Source organism: Erinaceus europaeus, chromosome 4 (genome assembly GCF_950295315.1).
Source record: "Erinaceus europaeus chromosome 4, mEriEur2.1, whole genome shotgun sequence".
NCBI classification, from domain to species: Eukaryota; Metazoa; Chordata; class Mammalia; order Eulipotyphla; family Erinaceidae; genus Erinaceus; species Erinaceus europaeus.
The window spans coordinates 145,724,485-145,740,027 of record NC_080165.1 but is presented as its reverse complement, the minus strand read 5'-3'; the positions used below and the strand labels follow the sequence as shown (position 1 = coordinate 145,740,027).

Here is a 15,543-nt window from a genome sequence, read left to right as displayed (position 1 = left end):
AGAATCGTGAAAAAGGCTAGTGGTCTCTGGTAAAAAGTGCCTATAATTAATACATCAAATTAAAAATTACTCAGTTTGTAATAAAGATATTTTTTGTATCTGGTAATTTCTTTAAAATTTTTTTTATTATCTTTATTTATTGAATAGAGACAACCAGAAATCAAGAGGAAAGGGGGTGATAGAGAGGGAGGGAGATACCTACAGCCCTGCTTCACCACTCACAGAGCTTTCCCCCTGCAGGTGGAGATGGGAAGCTTGAACCGGGGTCCTTGTACATCATAACGTGTGCTCAACCAGGTGCGCCACCACCCAGTCCCATACCTGGCATTTTTCTACATCAAGAAAAAGGTTACATTGAGAGTGTTTACTTTACAATCAAATGTCCTTGAATTATATTTTAATTCCCACAGATGCAGCTAACTAAGCAAAGGAACATTTAAGATTGTCATTTGGGGCTCTTTTCTACCATATATAATGCCCGTTCTTCTTGTTTCTGAGCAATAAAATGATATTAGTCTGTCAGAAGCACATGGAAGTGGGAAGCCATGTATGCTGCAAGATGCATTCCAAAGTTAAATATAAATCACTCCTACACACGTCTGCTATTTTGCTTGCCTATTTGTTTGCTTTTAAAAAATATCATTTACATGTTTGGAATAAGCCGTGTTTGTTCACAGCAGGGCCTGGTTCTCTTGTACCTGAAAAATGCCTTCCTCTGTGGGTCTCAGCGAATCCCATTCAGGGGAATCCAGGAACTGGAAGGGGAAAATGTGATGCAGAAACTCTCCATCCACTGTCACTCGCATCCTAACAAACACAAAGAACATCATTGGTGATGGGAGAAGGACACAGACACACGCTGGGGACAGTAGGAGGGAGGTTCTTTTGAGGCACTGAAATTTTTAAAGGGCAAAATATTAAATTAACCTTTTACAACAAGTAACAAGAATCTCCTTTTAGATTCATGTATTGGTGTTCCTCACATAGTTAGGATTCTGGGAGTTTGGATGAAATTCATCAGAAAGTCTATTAAGCTAAACATTTAAGTGTTCACTTATGTGTGCATATATTTCAACAAAAGTGCCATTGTGGGAATTGGGCAGTAGGGCAGTGGTTAAGTGCAGTGGCACAAAGTGCGACGCCTGGCATAAGGATCCCGGTTCGAGCTCTCGGTTCCCCACCCGCAGGGCAGTCGCTTCACAGGTGGTGAAGCAGGTCTGCAGGTGTCTGTCTTTCTCTCTCCCCCTCTCTGTCTTTCCCTCCTCTCTCCATTTCTCTCTGTCCTATCCAACAACGACGACATCAATAACAACAATAATGATTACAATAATAAAACAATAAGGGCAACAAAAAGGGAAAATGAATAAATAAATATCTTTTTAAGTTCCATTGTGCTTTTTCAGATTTTAAATGACTCAAGCACTGAAGAACATAAGATAGCACTATTTTAAATATCCCTGAAAATTAATTATCTAACCTTTTTAAAAACAAGGGTAATCACATAATTGTTCCCTCCCCCAAGTCTGCATCTTTTCCTCATATATACAATGGCAGGCACCCTTCTCCCTTGTACCAAGCGGAAAAGTCTTAAAGTCTATTGAAATTTAAATATTAAATATTTAAATAAGTTTAAATATTTCATATTACTTATAAGAACACTATATCAGCATTTAAATTAGTTTGCATACCAGCATAATTACTCTAGTAGGTTAGCCTGGCATTATCCTTTTTGACTTTCAGTGACTAGCTTAAAAAACAAGCAGTATATCCAGATAAACCAATTCATGCTCTTGATTTCTTAGAAGCATCTTTTTGACTGAGCTCACTTAGCATAATTCCTTCTAGCTCTATCCAAGATGGGCTAGAGAAAGTGGGTACATTGTTCTTAATAGCTGTGTAGTATTCCATTGTGTATATATACCACTGCTTTCTCAGCCACTCATCTGTTGCTTCCAAGTTTTAGTTACTATGAATTGTGCTGCTATGAACATAGGCGTACACATATCTTTTTGACTGGGTGTTATGGAGTCCTGGGAGTATATCCCTAGGAGAGGAATTACTGGGTCATATGGAAGGTCCGTGTCTAGCCTTGTGAGAGTTCTCCAGACTGCTCTCCACAGAGGCTGGACCAATTTACATTCCCACCAGCAATGCAGAAGGGTTCCTCTGTCCCCACAGCCTCTCCAACATTTGTTGCTGCTGTCCTTTTTGATGTATGCCATTCTCACAGGAGTGAGGTGGTATCTCAGTGTTGTCTTTATTTGCATTTCTCTGACAATCAACAACTTGGAGCAATTTTTCATGTATTTGTTAGCCTTTTGGATCTCTTCTGTAGTGAGTGTTCTGTCCATATCCTCTACCCATTTTTGGATGGGGTCATTTGCTCTTTTGTTGCAAAGTTTGCTGAGCTCTTTGTCTCTAGACTGTTTCCCATTTCAAATAAAGCTATGGATTCTAAATGTCTTTGTCTATGACTTGTGTATCAAAGATTTTATCAAGCCTTAGAGTGCCATATGCTGTCCAAGACTATGCTACACCGAGAAGGAGAAAAGCAGCAGAAAGAAATACAAAGTAACAACTAATATAGAAGAAAGACACGCAAGCAACAAAGAGTACAAACCTTCCCGAAACAAGCAAGGAGAGTTTGTCAATGGAAGTTTTCCCCTGCATGGCATAACAGTGTTCCTTTTCCAAGGTAACCACTTCAGAGCTCAAAGCAATGGTTCTGAAGACAGGCATAGAGGTCCCCAGAGGCTGGAAAATGGAGCTGTATAGCAGCTGGAATTCTCGGGCAAAAGTTATGCTGCGAACTTGATAAGCAATATGAACAAACTGCATGAAGCAGATGACAAACAGCACAAAGTTCCAGGAAAATATGTCAGCTGCACAGACATCTATCCAAGCCCAGACAGCAAAGCAGAGGAAGCCCAACCCTAGCAAACTGAAGACATACAGGAGGCCAAAGAACCCGCTGCCACCCATGAACCCTATTACAAATAAAATACTGGCAAGATGATAAATGGCTCCTTCGGCCTCTTGTTTCCAGATAATGCAGACCGGGTGTTCATCGATGAGGTTCTTCCATAAACTTGAATTTCTTTCCATGGCTGTGTGACTATCTAGTTCACTCCTCGGCTGATGTTAGATGGTGCTGAGGCAAGTAATGGAGTCTTTTGCTTTTCTAATGTCATCATTTTGCTCAGTCTTCACAAACCCAGAGGAAGCTTGAACGCTACTTGTATGATGATGAAGATTTGGGGTATACATCCATCTTGAAAGAACAAAGAATCCCATGTTAGTTTCTTTAAACCTATGTGAACTTCTGACTTAGATCCAGTTCTCAAGTATTTTGGAGTTTTCTGTGAGAGGAAAAAAAAATAATAAAAGCTCAAATTAAATGAGGAGAATCAAGAGGGATATTTAATGAATCAATAGCATTGCTTATTCAAGTTGGCATCCTACCTTCTGTGAAACTAGAGTATTTTTTAAGAAATATTTATTTATGTATTCCCTTTTGTTGCCCATGTTGTTTTATTGTTGTAGTCATTGATGTTGTCGTTGTTAGGTAGGACAGAGAGAAATGGAGAGAGGAGGGGAAGACAGAGAGGGGGAGAGAATGATAGACACCTGCAGACTTGCTTCACCGCTTGTGAAGTGACTCCCCGGCAGGTGGGGAGCCAGGGGCTTGAAGCGGGATCCTTATGCCAGTCCTTGCACTTTGCACCATCTGTGCTTAACCCGCTGCGCTACCGCCCGACTCCCGAAGTTAGAGTATTTTAAGAACAAATGTGATCAAAGTGATACACTTGTAGAGTATAAGAAATGTAGTTTTAGAGTTATGCATATTAATAATTAGAAATTATTTATAGGGAGTCGGGCTGTAGTGCAGCGGGCTAAGCGCAGGTGGCGCAAAGCACAAGGACCGGCATAAGAATCCCGGTTCGAACTCCGGCTCCCCACCTGCAGGGGAGTCGCTTCACAGTCGGTGAAGCAGGTCTGCAGGTGTCTATCTTTCTCTCCTCCTCTCTGTCTTCCCCTCCCTCTCTCCATTTCTCTCTGTCCTATCCAACAATGACAACAACAATAATAACTACTATCTGTGAAGTGACCCCTCTGCAGGTGGGGAGCCAGGGGCTTGAATAGGCATTCTTACACGGGTCCTTGTGCTTTGCACTTCAGCCGCTGTGTTACTGCCCAGCCCCCATTTCTGGTTTTCTATGCAAAGATAGATCATGATTTTCCCACAACCCAATATTTTCCAAGGGAGCTGAGTGCTTTAATCAGCTATTCTTCATACCAGTGGCTGATGTACCTCAGAATCATTTAGGGGCCACGACTACAGACTATACATTTCCAAACATATTGAGTCAGGTTCTCTGATGGTGGGGCCCCTGAGTTGGTACAGTGCTTTGCAAAAGCCCCCCGCATGATTTTGATTCACTTTTGCAGAGATATTGTTTGGACAATGTGTTATTCACTTTATTTTTTTAAAATTATTATTTAACCAGAGCACTGCTCAGCTCTGGCTTAAGCAGGTATAGGGGATTGAACCTGGAACTATGGAGCCTCAGGTACAAGAGTCTCTTTGCATAGCCATTATACTATGTAACCCCTGTTATTCACTCTTTATAGATGACCAGTGCAGTACTCAGTGAGGCTAGTGAGTGTACCCCAGCCAGATAGTTCTGGTCAGTACTAGAACAAATTCCAGTCCTTAAATGAGTCTTCTAGATCATGCAAAACCTTTTAAATTAAGTGCTTTAAGGAATCCTATTAAGTTAATGAACACAAGAAAATATAATAAGAGGTTATATTTTAAGAGTAATGCAAAACTATTTAATGAACGAGGCTGAAATAGTACTTAGCACACCTAGTACTAAGCTTAAGGACCTGCACAAGGATCCAGGTTTGAGCCCCCACTCCCCACCTGCTGGGGAGAAGCTTCATAAGTGGTGAAACAGGTCTGCAGGTGTCTTTTTCTTTCTCTCTCCCTCTCTCTCTCTCCTCTCAATTTCTCTCTGTCCTATCCAATAAAATGGGAAAATGGCCACCAGGAGAAGTGGATTTGTAGTGCAGGCCCTCAGTGCCAGTGACAACACTGGAGGCAAAAAAAAAAAAAAAAAGAAAAAAAGAAAAGAAAAAAGAAAGAAAAGAAAGAAAGATTAAAATAATTTAAGAAGTAGAAATCCAGTTCTACTTGACTGTGTCAGAGGATATTTCAAAGGTTGCATCCAGATCACTAAACAATATTAAAATGTCTGCTACTTACACATTTATTTACCAGATGGTCACAAATGTTACTGACTTGTTCCTTTGCACATATAGTCTCTACCCTTTCAGCCATATGGTAAAAATGCTAATATGTGGTCTGAGTCAGGAGAGATTAACCATGATGACAGAGCTGCGGGCTATGTAGCATTTACTGCCAGGTTTCTTTACAATAAACGGCTTCATTGTGAAACATTCACTAGCTTGATTTATTTGGATCGTGAAAGCATTCAAAAGCCTTGAACTTGTGTGTTATATTCTGTTTTTATTTTTCAGACATTCTGTTTCTAGAACAAGATAATAAAATATAAGCTATCAAAGATCAGGGGGAAATTCACAAAGAAGTGAGAATGACTTAGCTGAATTTAAAAAAAGATAATCAAGAGACTGTATGGAAACTTAGAGAACATAAGTTGTACAGGAGGTCTTTTTTTTTTAGTTCTTGATTTTTCATCTTTGTAGTAGAATCTTTTCTCAGCCAGTAATGATTTTTAAGAGCACTACTAGGGCAATCACAAAAACAAACAAACAACCAAAAACACCCCACAACTTTAAAATATAAAAGAAAGTTAAATAATGCAGACCTATAACTTACAGACACCGTTCTTTTTACCTGCTTGTAAATATATTTTAAACACGTCTGTGAGATGATGAGGTTCAAGTAGTCAGGCACCTCGAACACGTTCAACTTCTTCTCTTTAAACAAAACACAAAATCCTATGCTGTCACAACAAAGGAAAAAAAAAATATATATATATAAAAACAACAACAATAAGTAGGGAGAACTGAAATACCGGACTGCAAATGTCAGTCTCCCTGCTGTTTCACTTTTAAAACGAGGTATTTTAAATTAATCAATTCCTCAGGATACTCAACATAGCCACGAAAGCCAATATTAAAAAGCACTGCCAGGCGAGCTCTGAACTTTGATTTGAACTTCCTTAAAAATTTATAATCCTCCACAAAGATGTTAATACGGTGCTGATACAGAAAGGCCACATAAAAATGTTTGTGCTAAATAGGAGGAATTATGGGCCCTATGTCAGATCAATGGAGTTTACTGCTGAAGGTATTTATATACTTTCCTCATATTTGGGAGCTACTCTCTGCACTGATACTGCTTTCTAGCCCTATTCTCAACTCCGACACCATCTTTCCAGACAATACTTTTAGCCCACCTGCATGTTAACTGTCAGGCTTTGGCAAAAATTAGTAAAGTCAAGGGCCCCATGGAATAGACCTAAGAGAGACTCCCTGCTCTATTCTTACCTTTAGGTTCCTGTTTACTAAACAATTTGTCTTGCTTTTTATCTTACTGCCTGTCAGCCACCAATTTGCAAACAATACTATGATTCTATCCTGACTTCCCTGAACAGACAACCTCACCAATGTATCCAGGAACCTCATTTCTCTAGAATCCTGCCCTTCTAGGGAAAGACAGAAACAAGCTGGAGGTATGGATCCACCTGCCAACATCAGTGTCCAGCAGAGAAATAATAACAGAAGCCAGACCTTCCAACTTCTGTACCTCAGAAAGAATTTTGGTCCGTACTCCCATAGGGGTAAAGAATAAGGAAGTTTCCAATGGATGGGGATGGGACATGGAACTCTTGTGGTGGGAACTGTATGGAATTACACTCCTGTTATCTTACATCATTATTAAATAAATCACTAATAAAAAATGTGAAAAAAATGTTTGTGGCCATTCAGCAGAGAACTACAGGCATTTTGTCCTCTTGACTTGCAGGGGATGTCCTGTCCCCTGGCATGTAGGAGGTTGACCCCTTCTCCTGTGAGGATGACGGGAACCGAGCTTCCGGCCCGTCCCAGCCAGCTTCTATTACCATGAGCTGCTACCAAACTATCCCCTCCCCTGCTACTGTATCACTCACCAAGTACACTGACTTGCCCTGATTAAATTACTCCACACTCAGCCTTTCTCTGCTGGGTGTGTTTTTGTTCAGTCACCAAAACAGATGTACTTTATTAGAGGAGAAAGAAGTGACAGGGGCAGGTGATAAGCATGGGATTTCTCCTCATGTGCCAGCAGCATGATTCACCAACCAGCTGCCTGCCTTCCCGGTCTGTAGGCTCCAAGTCATGTTTTTGGATAAATAAATGTGGAAATGTCAAATCACAATGGATTTTTTTCCCCTGTCTATTCTGTTTATTTTTATCACTTCATGGGGGAGGGAGTAATGGTGTGTAAGACAGCTGCTGTCACATAAGTGTATTTCCTAATTTCTCTGTGATATGTGTCTGTGCGCCATACCCACCAACAACTGAAGTCTTCCTCTACCACTGCCACCGGGTTCCCCCAACCTTCTTAGTCATCTCTACATCACCACCACCCCCTTAGAGCCTTTTGTAGCTAGACTAAGTCCCACCTGTGTTTTCCCTTTCTTTGTTTCTTAATTTTCAACTATGTGTGAGGTCAACCAATATTCCTCCTCCTCCTTCTGGCTTATTTTACTTAGCAGGATTCCCTTGAACTCCATTCAAGATTTATCAAACAAGATTTCACTGTGTCTTACCACTAAGTAGTATTCTATCATGTATCTATACCAAAACTTTCCCACTTTCTCTCTTTCTTTCTTTCTTTCTTTCTTTCTTTCTTTCTTTCTTTCTTTCTTTCTTTGCCTCCAGGGTTATTGCTGGAGCTTGGTGCCTACACTATGAATTCACTGCATCTGGAGGCCATTTTTTTCCCTTTTGTTGTCCTTATTGTTTATCATTGTTGCTGTGTTTATTATTGTTGTCACTGCTGTCATCGTTGTTGGATAGGACAGAGAGAAATTTAGAGAGGAGGGGAAGACAGGGGGGAAAGAAAGATAGACACATATGGACCTGCTTCACTGCTTGTGAAGTGACCCCCCTGTACGTGGGGAGCCAAGGGCTCCAACTGGGATCTTTAAGCCGGTCCTTGCAATTTGTGCCATGTGTGCTTAACCTGCTGTGCTACCACCGACCCCCCAAAACATTCTTTTTTTTTTCTTTTTAAAAAATTTATTAGTGATTTAAATATTGACCTATAAAATTACAAGATAATAGGGGTATAATTCCACACCTTTCCCCAGCACCAGAGTTCTGTGTCCCCTCCCCTCCACTGGAAACTGCAGTAGTTCCTCCAAGATATAGGTTGATCCTATAACTATTTATATCTATGGGTATATATATTTTTCCCATTAATTTTTTTTTATTTATAAAAAGGAAACATTGACTAAAACATAGGATAAGAGGGGTGCAACTCTTATCTCCACACAATTCTTACCACCAGAACTCTGTATCCCCTCCCCTCCCCTGATAGCTGTCTTATACTTTATTCTTTATCCCTCTGGGAGTATGGACTCAAGGTCATTGTGGGATGCAGAAGGTGGAAGGTCTGGCTGCTATAATTGCTTCCCCACTAAACATGGGCATTGACAGGCCGGTCCCTACTCCCAGCCTGTCTCTCTTTTTCCCTAGTGGGGAAGGGCTCTGGGGAAGCAGAGCTCCAAGGCACATTGGTGGGGTTGTCTGTTCAGGGAAGTCTGGTTGGCATCATGCTAGCATCTGGGACCTGGTGGCTGAAAAAGAGAGTGAACATACAAAGCCAAACAAATCATTGAACAATAATGGACCTAAATGCTGGAATAGTGCAGATGAAGAGTTGGGGGGGGGGTCTTCCATTTTGTAGATAGCTAGTAGGCATATTTTAATAATATTCCAAAGGGCCTGTGGCTATACTAGTTTTTTTTTTTTCTTTTTTCCCCTGATCCTGAAATCTGATATGCAGGTAGATCCAAGTTATTGTCTAGGGAGATGATGTCATGGCTGGAATAAGGACCAGAAAGCTGGATTAGGGAAGACAGTAGCTCCCAAATATGGGAAAGGGGTATAAATATTGTTGACTGTAAACTCCATTGATTTGATGTGATCTGGGGCCCATATTCAGCTTAGGAGCCTGTGTGACCTCTGCATCCCTGTAGATCTGAGCTCACATTCTATGGTCATGAGTAGGAACATTCTAAGCTGCCCCAATATCGACCCATCTTCGTCAGGTATAGCATAAAGTATGTCGTCCATCCTCCTTCAGAGGATGGCACATTCTCTACCATTATTTACCGAGTCATCATTAAAGTATGCCAGTCTCTTGCCCTTATTCAGCTTTTGCAATCCTTGGTTTGCTAAGGTTAGCTTTGGAGTGAGTGAGAGAACTGTAATAGGAGGGTGAGGAGGGTATCTAAGTCTAAGTAGACACTATTTCATTATGAACTTGACACTGACTCACTACAGACTATTGTGTATTTTTGCTTTCAGGTATATATTTTGCCCTAATTTATGGATACATGTGAACATATGCTCTATCTCATGGGACCTGGTCTATATCTAGGTTTTGGGACTTTGTTAGGAAGTGAACCTCCTGGAATGGAATTAGAGAATCCTATGAAAGGAAAGGTCTCACCGGAGTAATGAGGGTGAAGGGTTGGCATTCCATCCATGCCTGACGTCTCTGGACACAGTCTGAAGTGAAGCGTGCTGAGGTGGTACTTGTTGCATTGATTAGTCTGGGATCAGCAGATGCAATATCATTTGGTATGAATTGAGAGAAGCATGCAGGAAAGTGAGCCCCACCTTAGAGTTTCCAGGACTGAGGGAAATATAGACTCTATAGAGGAAGCGGGAGGTTCCTGTTGTCTTAGGGTTTAAGAAAGCAGTAGATAGTTATTGCTATAATCACATTATTGCTATAATCACATTATTATTTGGCAGTATATTCCTTCATTAGGATTTTCTGTATCATACACAACATCACCATAATTTATGTAGACATTATTTGTATATAGCTGTGCTACCCAAAACCTTAATAACTCATCTGTTGTTGGACATTTGGGTTGTTTCAATTTTTCTTTTTTTTTTTTTTTTGCCCCCACGGTTATTGCTGGGGCTCAGTATTGGCACTGTGAATCCACTGCTCCTGATGGCCAATTTTTCCATTTTTATTGGACAGAGAAAGAAAAATTGAGAGATGAGGGGGAGATAGAGAGGGTGAGAAACAGACAGACATCTGCAGACCTGCTTCCCCTCTTGTGAAGCTTTCCCTCTGCAGGTAGGCAGTCAGGCACTTGATCCTGGGTCCTTGCACAGGTCCTTGCACTTAGTACTATGTGCACTTAACTGGGTGCACATCTACCTGGCCCTGTTCACAGTTTGAGCTATTTCCAGTACTACTGCTATGAAGACAGGTATGCACAGATCTCTTTGGATCAGTGTTTTTGTATTCGTTGGTTAGATCCCTAAGAGGAGTTGCTGCATCATATGCTGGGTTCATTTCTCACATTCTATTATTTTCCACAGGGGCTGAACCCATTTACATTCCCACCAACAGTACAGAAGGCTTCCTTTCCTCCTATATCCTTGTCAATACTTGTTGTTTCTGTCTTCTTTCTTTCTTTCTTTCTTTCTTTCTTTCTTTCTTTCTTTCTTTCTTTCTTTCTTCTGCCAGGGTTATTGCTGGGGCTCGGTGCCTTCACCATGAATCCACTGCTCCTGGAGGCCATTTTTTTCCCATTTTGTTGCCCTTGTTGTTGTTACTGTTGCATTGATGTTGTTGTTGTATAGAACAGAGAGAAATTGAGAGGGAGGCAGACAAAGAGGGAGAAAGATAGATTACCTGCAGACCTGCTTCACCGCTTGTGGAGTGACACCCCTGCAGGTGGGGAATCGGAAGCTCGAACACGGATTCTTACGCCAGTTCTTGTGCTTTGCACCACGTGCACTTAACCCACTGCGCTACCGCCCGGCTCTGTTTCTGTCTCTTTAAATAGACGGTGCTCTCACAGGTGTGACAGGGTGTCTGGTGCTTTCATTTGTACTTCTCTGATGATCAGTGACTGTGATAATTTTTTCCTTCCATTTGTCTGTTGGCTATCTGGATGTCTTCTTCGGTGAAGTCTGTTCATGTCTTGTCCTCCATTTTTAAATGTGTCAGTTTATTTTTTGTGTCGAGTCTTCCCAATGTATTGCTTAAGCATAAATGTGGAGATACCAATGATGATGACCAAATGAAATACAAATGAACAAAACCATTCCAATTCTCCCCCATTCTAATTGTAAGACTTTGAGTTATAAAGGGATAAGGAGATAAGAAAAGCACAATTATACTCAGTGAAATGTGATACCAACTTTGTGGCAAATGGATGAAGATGAGCTCAGAAATTGCATTTGTGGGATCAGAACTTTCCCATTTATTATCTTTTTGCATCACACTGATTGCCACAAGGGAAGCAGGCTCTAAATCATCATGTTCATCTTACACATGAGGACAGCAGGGCAAAAGATTAGCTAAATCACTTGCTTCAAGTAAAAGAGGCAGTAAATCAAATGGAATGGGAATGCTAGTCTCCCTCTGCTCAACTCCAAGCTTGTGAATCTTATATTATCATGTCAGAAGATCAGTGTGGCATATTTTGCCGGAACTGGCTGGCAGAAATATAATAATCTAGCAGTGGGTATTTCAGACCTCCTGTATCTGCTTGTTCAACCCATAGTGCTCAGAATACTGTGAGGGACACGGCCATAAGAAGTCACTTGTGAAATAATTTGTGATAATATCTTTCAGCATTGACTAATTTCATCTATATTTTGAAATCTTGAACAGGCAAAAGCAAATATTTTTTTTATTTCTTATCCTTGGCACTCCCCGAATGTGGATTGAATACTCTGGGGCAGATGTGCAAGCATGCTATCTTCACGGGTTCCACTCTTTGCCCAATTTAATGGATGTTCAAACATCTTCTGTAATCGAGGGGAATCGAAGTGGGGAGGATCACAACATAAAAGAGAGTTTAGGTGGTCCGGGAGGTGGCGCAGTAGATGAAGCATTAGATTCTCAAGCATGAGGTCCTAAGTTCAATCCCTGTAGCACATGTACCAGAGTGATGGCTTGTTCTCTCTCCCTCTCTCTCTCTCTCTCTCTCTCCTCCTATCATTCTTCGAGAATAAATAAAATCTTTTCAAAAAAGAGCTTAGCGCAAAGACACTGAGGATTCCGGATGCATTTATGTTTTTAATGTATCTTATTTATTTATTGGATAGAGAAAGACAGAAATTGGGAAGGGGGGAGGTTGAGAGGGGAAGAGAGAGAGACACCTGTAGATCTGTTTCACCACTTGCAAAATTTTCCCCTGTAGGTGGAGAGTGGGGGGGTTGAACTTGAGTCCTTGCATATTTTTTTTTAATTTTTAAAAACATTCAAAATGTTTATTTATTTATTTACCCTTTTGTTGCCCTTGTTTTTTTAAAAATTGTTGTTGTAGTTATTATTGTTGTTATTGATGTCCTTGTTGTTGGATAAGACGGAGAGAGGAGGGGAAGACAGAGAGGGGGAGAGAAAGACACCTGCAGACCTGCTTCACTGCCTGTGAAGCGACTCCCCTACAGGTGGGGAGCTGGATCCTTAAGGAGCACTTAACTGGCTGCGCCACCGCGACTTCCAAGTGAAGTCCTTGCATATTTTTGTGAACTTTACCACATAAGCTACTGCCCAGGCTCCAAAATGCACTTATTTAAAATGGCTGGCAGAACTCCACAATAATAAGTTGAGTTCTTTTTGTCTCCTCACAACCTTCAGCTCCTTAAGAGTAGAGTAGTTGGGTTCCTAGTTTGATTAAAAACAACAATTCTGGGAGCTTGTGGTGTTGAGTTAGTGTTTGGTTGCTAGGCAACCAAGAAGCTCACAATTCCATCAATATTCTCCTCATTAATTGGAATCAGATCCCAACTTTTATATGTGTTCCATATGTAAGCAATCAATCATTTTCTCAAGCTCTGAGTTTCTCTCCCTATCCTCAGCTAAGGATTCAATTGATGCAGCAACCTTGTGCTGGAGTTATTTTTAAAATTATCTCATTTAATCTAGAGAATGCATGAGGAGGGTGCTATCATCTTCATCTTAGAAATGAGACCACTGAAACTCAGAAAACATAAGTAAATTATTCAGGGTCACACTGCTAGTAACGGAACTAAGAGTCCATCCAGATCTGTCTGACTATTCTAAACCGCAGCTTTCTGCTCCCACAGATGCAGGTTTTGGAAAATGTAGGCTTTAGTTTCCTCCCTGCTCAGCCATGTTTATTTGTCAGAGGTAACAATCCTTTATTTTGACCACTTTAAAGGGGGATAGGTGATGCAAGTGAGAATATTCAAAATTCTTGGCAAATGTTTAAATAATATAGATATTGCACCATTCTATTTGTTATTTTGTATGTTATAGGACTGAGTCATTTTGAGATTATAGATTTTTACAGTTATCTTTCCCTGAGAGGATACTATCAAACATAGTACTTTTGGCTGCTAGTCACTTTAAATTTAAAAATTCTGCATCTGCTCATTCCTGCAGAGATAATCTCTTGCTTGTCTCTACCATGTGTCCTGACCTATTATGGATGGATTCAGACCCACAAGCAACCTACCTTTGAGTCTTTGCTTCCCAGTGACTAAGCAGCCAGTTCCGGGAAATCAACAGCCACAGTAACCACCTTAGATTAGTAGTTTGTGCTTCAAACTGGTGTCCTCAGACTACTTTTATCAGCTGTTCTCAAGCGGCTTGATTGAAATACCCCTTCTCAGATGAAAGACAACAACCAGATGTGAAATCTAGAGAACTGATACACATGAACTTGCAAAAATAAATAACAACAGCAAAAAAAACAAACCAACCAATTAAACAAACAACAACAAAAACAAAACCAGAAGCAAACTGTCTCTTAAGACTTTGTGACAGCTATGGTGGTTACTGTTGACAGGGTGGGGAGGGGGCTCAGAACTCTGGTGGTGGGCGCGGTATGGGACCATACGCTGTAATCTCACAATCTGATAGACCACTACTTATTAAAAAATGATAAAAATGGGGCTGGACAGTGGCACACCCAGTTAACTGCATGTAGTACTAAGAGCAAGGACCTGGGTTTGAGCCTCTGCTTCCCACCTGCAAAAGGGACACTTCAAAAAACAGAGAAGCAGGTCTGCAGGTGTCTCTCCTCCTCTCTCCCTCCACCTCCCCTTCTTCTCTCAACTTCTCTCTGTCCTATCCAACAAAATGGGAAAAATGGCCACCAGGAGCTGTGGATTCATAGTGCCAGCACTGAGTCCTAGTGATATCCCTGGAGGATAAAATAATAATACATTTTTCCTCTGGTCTCAGAACTATTGCATCAGAAAGAATCCAGGAAAATGCATTTTCAATACATTCCCAGTTCGATTTCTAAAATATTTACTTATTACTTAAATCATGAGAGAGAGAGAGAGAGAGAGAGAAGAGAGAGAGACCAGAATACTACTGGGACATGGGTGGCACCAGGAATTGCACCAGCAATTTTAGGTATGCAAGTCCTATACTCTGCCAGCTAGCTGCGTTGTTTCCCTTGCTGCTCCCAATTGAATCTTAAACACACTTAAATCTTAAATGTTTGAGAGGAACTATTTTGGTTTTGATCAATTTATTAATTCTTCTTGACTATGTACCGAACTTTATTTGTCCACTGGTGACTGATCAGTGTAACGACGGCCCTGTGACCCCCAGCTGTCTGTCCAGACTGCAGCGTCAGTGTTAGTGCGCCACTCTTAGCTGATCTACCTAGTTCACACAGCTACACAGAGGAAGGATTCTAGGTTTATTTGTGCTCTTAAATAGCTCTGTGATTTTCGCCTTCCTAGATATGTTTCCTTACTGGCAAAATGAGTTAAACAAAGTAATTGCATTATTTTAACTCTAAAATAATATGAACATATGACATGGAAGAGAATATACGACATGGCATGTAGAGCTTAGTGGTAGAGCTGAATAGAAGCTATGTTTTCTTTGTGGGCCCTACAGTACCTTGCCCTCAATGTGGGTAAACAAGGGTAGGGAATGTTCCATCCTCTGAAGGGTGGCTGGGTAACATACTCAGTCTATCACCTGAGGATGATGGGTCCTGAGATTAGCCTGGAATGTTCCTACCAGTGCATGACCACAGAATGTGAGCTCAGACCTACAGGGATGCAGAGGTTACACAGGCTCCTGTGCTGAACATGGGCCTCAGATCAGATCTATGGGGTTTACAGTGAACAGTATTTATACACTTTTCCCATATTTGGGAGCTACTCTCTTCCCTGATCCAACTTTCTAGCCCTTTTTTCCAACTATGACACCATCTCCCCAGACAATAACTTAGGTCACCTGCACGTTAGATGTCAGGCTCAGACAAAAATTAGTAAGGTCACGGGCCCTTGAAATAGACCTAAAATAGACCT

At 41.0% G+C, this 15,543-nt stretch overlaps 1 protein-coding gene across 6 annotated transcripts in view; it reads right to left on the bottom strand.

Annotated features, from left to right (window-relative positions):
- The window catches only part of POPDC3 (popeye domain containing 3), a 29,882-nt gene that overhangs the window by 2,387 nt on the left and 11,952 nt on the right, over positions 1-15,543 (bottom strand). The window contains exons 2-4 of one of the 6 annotated variants that reach the window (XM_060190703.1): positions 5,882-5,990; positions 2,621-3,359; positions 699-807 (exon numbers count right to left, since the gene is read on the bottom strand). In XM_060190703.1, the coding sequence (XP_060046686.1) occupies positions 699-807; positions 2,621-3,105 (594 nt within the window). In that variant the 5' untranslated portion in view covers positions 3,106-3,359; positions 5,882-5,990. Of the gene's footprint in view, positions 1-698; positions 808-2,620; positions 3,360-5,863; positions 5,991-15,543 lie in introns of all 6 variants that reach the window. The other 5 variants (XM_060190704.1, XM_060190701.1, XM_060190706.1 and 2 more) reach the window with 5 other exon arrangements.